The sequence below is a fragment of the Haliotis rubra genome, unplaced genomic scaffold, assembly GCF_003918875.1.
Source record: "Haliotis rubra isolate DU_JTF1 unplaced genomic scaffold, ASM391887v1 Scf396, whole genome shotgun sequence".
NCBI classification, from domain to species: Eukaryota; Metazoa; Mollusca; class Gastropoda; order Lepetellida; family Haliotidae; genus Haliotis; species Haliotis rubra.
In genome coordinates, this window is record NW_025767075.1 from 382,951 (window position 1) to 391,090 (window position 8,140).

The 8,140-nt window shown below is 41.5% G+C and overlaps 1 protein-coding gene across 1 annotated transcript; it reads left to right on the forward strand.

Moving 5' to 3' along the window:
* The first annotated feature begins 358 nt into the window (after nt 1-358).
* On the forward strand, nt 359-7,641 carry LOC124286931. The gene is made up of 7 exons (XM_046723387.1): nt 359-673; nt 2,178-2,498; nt 2,809-3,129; nt 3,488-3,784; nt 5,566-5,679; nt 5,922-5,937; nt 6,474-7,641. The coding sequence occupies exons 1-7, from the start codon at nt 406-408 to the stop codon at nt 7,009-7,011; spliced, it is 1,875 nt and encodes a 624-aa protein (XP_046579343.1). The 5' UTR covers nt 359-405; the 3' UTR covers nt 7,012-7,641.
* Nucleotides 7,642-8,140: the final 499 nt, after the last annotated feature.

The following is an 8,140-nucleotide window of genomic DNA, read 5'->3' on the forward strand; positions in this document are numbered from 1 at the left end:
CTTACATAGCGTCCCTTCGTGTATATTCGGTCTATTATCTTCAGCACACAGAAATGTGAACACTGTTTACTGTTCCTGCATTTCTGCTTAAAGTTTGTATGTGAAGAATGTTTTCGTTCTGTGACATGTGAAGCGGAATATAATATATCAGATTTAATAACAGAGGTCCATCAGTTTAATTACAGCGAGTAAATCAACTGACGTTTTATCGTGTCCTGCTGTTTAAGCGTCTGTGTTCATCTTGCAGTACCTATATCCTGGTCTTACAAGAGATGTATTTCGTACTGGAGCTTGTGCTGGTTTGGCGATCATTGCAATATTTCAGCTGATCAATAATGTGTCTCTATTTCAGCTGCTGCAGGCGACTATGCTCGCCTTGGAGGACATGTGACTGTGACCTGGGCGATGTCTCCCATCAAGGAGTTCATCGTAAAGAAAGATTACAGGGTAATGTTTCAGATAACTGGCAACAATAAAGTGACAATTACTGATAAGGAACTGAGAACCAGGATTAATGTCAACACAGTGTCCTACACACGTGGAACCTTCAGTTTCCATCTGTATAACGTGACCTCCTCTGACGCTGGTCAGTACAGCTGTTACGTAGACTCGCCATTTCCTCCTTATAGACGAGTCAGAAAAGCAAACTGTGGACAAACACTTCACGTTGTAGGTGAGTACCTGTAGAAGGGTGTAATATTGTAATCCGCACGTGAGCTTATTGTGTACTGTATGTTTTCAAACCAAACTTTGTGTTGTTGCTGACTTTGATTCAAAAAGAAACATTCACGTGCTTGCCGGTTACAGGTGTGTATCCGTTTCATAGTATTGCGGCAACAATAACCCCCCATTAAACGTTTAAGATACTTTTACCTAGAATTACTGAAATAAAGTGCTAAAGGCGATGTTGTCACCAGGATGAATAGGGCCCGTAAGTAGGTCACGGCATTTTGCGAGACTTTAGTACTTCCGGTGACAAACAACGTTTTACGGCACTCTTACAAGGGCCATGTCATGGGTAATCACACTCGACACATGCTGTCTGACTATGACATGCAACAGGCTACTAAAACACTTGGGCTATGTTGCATGAATACTCGACAGTTAACTGACCGAACTTTCACAGTGATTACTTAGACGTTACGGAAATTAGCAGAAGGGTCAAATAGGTGGTTACGGAGGTTACGTATCAGTATGACTTTAGACTGCTGACACTTACGAATGATCGCGATGTTATTAGACACACTCGTCCATTTCCAAGGGATACAAACTTTGAGTGGCCCAACACGGCGCAAAATGATCATGAAAACGGACACAGTCGTCAGAAGTCGAATTCACAAATACACGTGAAGGACCGGCTATTTCTTTCTCCGTTGGGTGGCTTTGTGAAAGGGAACGTTGTAGGAATCATCATGTTATATCAACAGCTTCATCGTGCTGTTTTGACGTTAGAGGTGAAGTATGTAACTGCTAATTTCATAGGAACAGGCCTAACCATTATTTACAGGTGCATTTACTTGCAAGCTTTGATCATACGGCTTCCATCCTTTATACCGCCTGAGATGATGGTACAACTTTTAGAGGCCCAGAACAGTCCTTATCAATCGTTTTTATAACAAATTATATGTATATTTATGTTTGGATGTGTGCAGGGTCAACAATTATATCGAATATACTGCTTTCCTGTACATAATTAGGAAAATTACAAAATCGAATAAAAGAACAGTATATTTAAATTAGTTCCTGTTTATAAATATTTTAGCGTCATGAATTATAGGTTATATTTAAAGCTAACGCTCTTTCATACCCTGGGACTTGCTGTAAAATGCATCCTTGCATGTAACACAGTACCCAAATATTGCATTATCCCATGACATTGCTTGTAGAGAGTATCAATCACTGGGAGGGGTCAAACACATTCATTGCCCCCAGTAACCCCGCGGCTAGTTAGAAACCACAGGTTATTGTTGAGTCAAGTTTTGTTTTTCTGTGTCATAGGCAGCATTAACAGGTGACTATTTCTATCGTTCCAGTTTTCCATGAATCTATTACAGAAGGACAATTTGTCTTTGTCAACGCGTTTGTAAGTAGAGCCCCACCAGTGGGCCTTTGGCGCTTGTAACACATTGTGAGAACACATGATTAGATTTGTATATATTTGATCCCTTGCATTGCAGATTTTCAAGACCACTTCATTCTATTTCAACGGGAACATAACGGAACTGTGAACCTAGCATGCAACTATAGAATAAGCATCCACCCTGATAGCTACCAAACTGTGTTTGTCGAGTGGAGAGAGAACGATGCCAGGCTGTATGGTGGCGAGAGGAACCACATGGCATCTTCTGAGTCGTGGAATCGTGTGTATGATGGGAGCCAGATAAACCTCACCAGTACGTTGATCATCTGTGATGGCTGGCAGGAAAACTACAGATACAAGTGTCGGATTGGAGTCGAGAAGATTCATTCTGAGTGGAGTGAAGAAATTTCCCCTATACGTGAGGAGTTTCCGCTCAGACGGCCATGCTTCATCTTGTTCTAGTTGTAAAAGATATGAAGACGAGCCTGAGCTTAATGTCCCTGTCAGTATACAGTGGCGTTGTACCTAGTTCATTGTTAAGCTTGCGGTATGCACATGAAGTTAGGAGGGAAATGACTTCTGTCCGAGTCACTTTTGCACAAGATACCGGCTGATATACCACTCACTAAATGTTGTTTGTTGCTGCACCACAGCAACTGTTTTCAAGATAGTAGTATCAAATGTTGAGGTTCAATACAAATGTACAATACGCATGATATACTTTGCAGGATGGTCTGATGACAATAAGAACTACACGGTGGTGCCAGAAGGAGATGATGCCATGATGACGTGGAAGATGCCCTCAATGGACAGCAGGTCCTACATCACGTCTCCCTCGGGTCCACATCTGATGTGGAAGCTGTCTGATAGATGGAATGTGGGGGACACTTACATCTCTCGACTGGAGATCAGGGGAACTCGTCCTTCATCTGAATCTGTCATTGTACGTTTACTGCTTCATAATATCACCGGAAGTGATGCAGGGGAATACCTCTGTGTCAGCGGACACCACCACGTTCCCCAGTGTGGACACACTCTCGTTCTTTCCCGTGAGTACATTTAAATATTGAACAGTGATGGGTCTGATTCTGAAACTGAAGGCAAGTCATTGTGAACACTACATAAATAGTGAGTGACTGAGTTAAGATTTTAAGTCACGTCGGCAATATCTCAGTCGTATCGTGACTACCAAAAGGTTCTAACTTCATATTGAATAAAGGTAAATTATAAAAACAGGTTATAGATTGCCAACAACCGAATGTAGATCACCATGCTAGGGCTACATAAGTAGAAACAGTATCCCATTTGTAATGCAGAATTGTTTGCATGCCCATCAGTTGCAGAATTGAATGTATGTGGTATAATAAGGGAACATAAACTAGTTATCATGGTTCCTACAAACCATAGGATCACCGGAACAACCAAACATCACCACCAACAGGATCCATCTGAATCAGGAAGCAACGTTGACATGCTCCTCCACGTCCCGAAGTCTTCCCCAGGACCACAACCTGGCCATGACCTACAGCTGGAGGAGAGACAACACGAGCCTGCTGGGTGGAGGAAAGTATCAGATGTCAGGCCCCAACTTGACAATAGCTGATGTCAAAGAAGAAGACACAGGAAAGTATTCATGCCAGAGCACTGAACACGGTGGACAGGTGTCAGGATGGAGCAGCGAGTTTGTCCTCACTGCGAAACAAAGTTTGTATACTGTCATACGTTCACTCATGACTTCCTATAGTTGCATTATGAAATGTTATACTATACTATTATCAACTTATGAACTGCCCTCTAACTTAAGTCATGCCTCGTCATTTGATTCATGAACTCAGCTCAATCTTATGATCGTTAATTTGTATGCGCTTTGATCATGCACTTGGTGTATGGAATTTAGAATATAGCTATCGAATAATGTGGTCATGTGAGACATTCTGACAGTGTTTCATTCACTATAAACGCTATGTCCTCAGTCTTTCTGATTATTGTGACACCAAGTATGACAACCTAAGGGTATTCCAATTAGTTGATTTTATTTGTCTAAAATCTGTAAATCGCCAACAATAATAATAATAATGAGAATATTTATAATTCGCCATTTCCAGGCTAGATATCCTGCTCAAAGAGCACAATCTGATATAACCCAAGGTGCCTGTTAGGTGCTAAAAGGTCAATAGTCTCGCGACCTATTTCACCTTCTACCAATGTCAAGGGTAGTAGCCTGTTTCGTCAGTGACGACATACAAGGCGCCGAAATGACTCCGCAACTTGTCCGTGACCGATCAATGTTAAGCATTGAGCAGCAAATAATCAGATTTATGTAAACAAAAAGACTAGCCTTGTCTTCCGATGTCAGTGATGTACCCTAGTCCATTCAGCTTACAGTCATGTGAGAAGCACCCACATCATCAATGAACCCCCGTCAAACGGTACTTGCTCCCAGATATTCTCACTGTGCATATGCATGATTGTTTCTGCGGCGCCGATTGTCGTCCTGCTTATCGACCCTTCCCCATAACACCAAATTCCAGTAGGAGATAACAGCGGACGACTGACGCTGACTCTACACCTGGCCATTTTCAGCACTTTTTGGTGGTTCTGTTAGAAAAAAAGATTCAGAAAAGTGGGGTATTGTCCCTTGGGATTGTTATATTTAGGTCGACCTGAACGTTGACAGTCCTCAACGTATTACTTTGCTGACGGTTTCTGGCCAATGGATGGCTGATAACGCCATTTCATTGACATGCAAGCATTCCGCATAGCAATCGTTTGCCATCTTTTATCTCTTGTCAGTTGCGGAGGCCCCATATGTGCTTATCAAAAACGAAATAAAATGATTGCCCAAGTTATCGAGCTGTAAGAACAGTTCACTGAAATTTGATATTTGCTTAATGACGGGTACACATACTGCACGTGATGCTCACCTTTGATTTTAGCACGTGCATATCTAAACATCAATGTATGTTACGGCGTACGCTGAGTTCAGTAGGAATGTCTATGTGTTGAAACTCACAGGTGTATAGTTGCATATTATACTGCAAGTTCAAGAGACGACAGAAGTAAGGACTGTACTGCTCGAAACTTCCACAAATGTTAGTTTTTAATACAGTTACCACTGTATTTTGATACTTAGGGGTCGTCCATAATGTATGGCTAGGGGTCGGGGAGTGTGGTGATATTGATTTTTATGGGGAAGCATGTACAATGTGAATACCCCCCCCTAAAAAAAAATATCTACAAAGTAAGTGACCGCCCCTCCCCGCATATCTTGTGCAAAATCAATGACCCCCGTCCCATAATTTTAAAGCATAATGTTTAAATATTACTGTGCACTAAATTGCTGACGCCCTAGTACATGCGTACAAAATCGTTGAAACACCCCCCCACCCCCACCCACACCTCCCCAGAAAAATATAAGTGACCGCCCAAAAAATTCATCATCAAAATTATAAACGGTCCCTTACACCTTGTACGTTCTCTTGTAGATATTCCATTTCCGACCATACCTGCCATTAGTTTTATCATTGGCTGTTCATTAGAGGTTATCATCCTGCTTGCAATTGCTGCTGTCGTTCTTCATAGCCGGAAGGCTAACAGAGGTAAGATTGGAAGAGTAGTAAACCACTGCGATATAATGGTATTTTGGGGTTAAGATATATTCATCTAGTAATTGTATCCTGAACCTTCGCCTCGTATACGTCGATCAGCGTGTGAGTATTGTGTTTATCTATTCGACAAAGTTCATCCAGCTTGGATGTCCGACATATCTGTAACATATCAAGACATGATATAGATTAAATGAAGGAGACTATTAAAATAGTGTATTTTTGTTTTGTTGCAGATAACTGTAATCAAAGGTACGTCCTATTGTCTCGAAATATACTTGTTCCAAATATATCTTGAGAATGCGTGCGATTGAATTGTATCTTAGACATGAAAATTGAATAAGTACATGTCTGCTGGCTGTATTGAATCAGTAAGAATGCAAATATTGAAGTGTGTATTGGTTGGTAGTCACGGGATTGCTGTGTCACTTCCATAATATGTTGCATATTGAATTAGTGAGTGAGTATGGTGTTGTTCCGCTTTTAGCAATATTCCAGCAATATCACAGCAGAAATAGGCTTCACGCATTATCCCAATGTGGGGAATCGAACACCGGTCGTTAGCGTGATGGGCGGACGCTTTAACCATTAGGCTACCCCACCGCCCTGTATAGCATGAAGTAAAATAGTGGGGAATATGGTTCTCAAAGCCGTCAGTACATTTGGTGGACACATGCCATACTGTCAAAGCATTAAAAAACATAGCACACTTTGGCCTTGTTCAGTTTTTGTTGAATGGCATCCCACGAGTCAAAAGACTTATTATACATATATTTATCGTTTATCAGGTTTCGTGACTATTATATAACGGCTACAGACAACACAAGTACAACCCTCCACCAAGTGACTGATCGAGACAATGATGTTATTGAGGATACGTATATGCCACATCGACACCCAGCTGTTCCAGGTAGCAAGGACTGCCAAGACGCTTCATGTGTAGCTCCAATCATGCACCATATGCCAGCCCGAGACATCACCTATCCTGATTATGATGTCGTTGATGATACGACATCTGGAGGACAGAAGGTAGATGATACCAGAAGCTCCGGATGTCAAGAAGTCAGGTTGACAAATCCCACATTGGAGCATCCAGCATATCCTGATTGCAATGTCGTTGATGATATGACAGCTGCAGGACAGAAGGTAGATGGTACCTGTAGTTCCGGATATGACGAAATCAGGTTGACAACTCCCACCTTGGAGCATGAAACAAGCACGGAGCAATACCAAGGAGATATGGATTATTCTGAATTAGAAACTGGTGCGGAATCAGAGTGCAGAGTGGATAGAGGGAATCGGAGAAACAATATTTATGAAGAGTAACAACCGGACTCTGTATGACCTTGAAATAGTCTTGGTGCAAAAGTAATTCTGTTGCTTTCACTCGAGAAACAGTTTGGCACTGTTTGGCACCTCCTTCCGATGACCGTGACTGGGGTTAGCCCCACAATATGCTGCACACAACCAGACACAGCGCTGAGAATAGCATCTGACGTGATATTGTGAAACAGTTTCCAGATTCAGTCAAAGAGGAGGGAGATTCACTTGTACGGAAAGGGGTGTCAAATGAATGTTGATGTATATCTAGGGAAAGTATTATCAGAGATACGGAGATATCAGTGATGCGATGGCGAAACAACCAGACACGATGGACATGTTTGAATGAAGCAAGATTTTCGTCTGGAAGATGCTAACACAGTTGCTGAAAGTAAACCTGAATAATGAAATATGAAGGTTTCCTTCACAAGGACAGAGCGACGACCACTGAATTTATAGTGAAAACCAAATAGTTAGTTATCTATTTCTTACTTGATATGCAAGACACTTTGGCATGAACACATTCTCCTCAACAACCAACTTCCGAAAATTTACATGAAGTTCTCGTTTTGAAATTTGGTTCTTTGGGGAAATACGACGGAGAATGGCCAGAAAGGAAAATGTTATCGCATAATATTAAATACGACGGAGAATGGCCAGAAAAGAAAATGTTATCGCATAATATTAAATGACCGGTCTTCACTAAACAGTTATTTGATGGTTGCTCTGTACGGTCTCATTTCCGTTTTATCAGGATATCCGTCAACGTTTGTCAGCCTCATTGACATTCATGTACTACACTGTTGCTCATTATGATTGAGTGTAAAGCAACGTATCGAGCAACAATGGTCCCTGTGTTCATGTATAGACCATGCTGATAGTTTGATATGTGCTGCGCTGAACGTAAATGTACATCAGAAACATGATGTGTGTTTACAATATAATATCTAATTTCAGGCCACCAGGAATGTATCATAGTTATTTATGGTGTAATAACCATCATGAAACACAACCCCACCGGTGTAACCAATATGTGTCCGACCTACATCGCGATATCTGTATACAGTCACACCTGGATATACCGCCAAAATGTGTCTGGACGGATGGTGGCGGTATATCCAGGTTTAACTGTGTA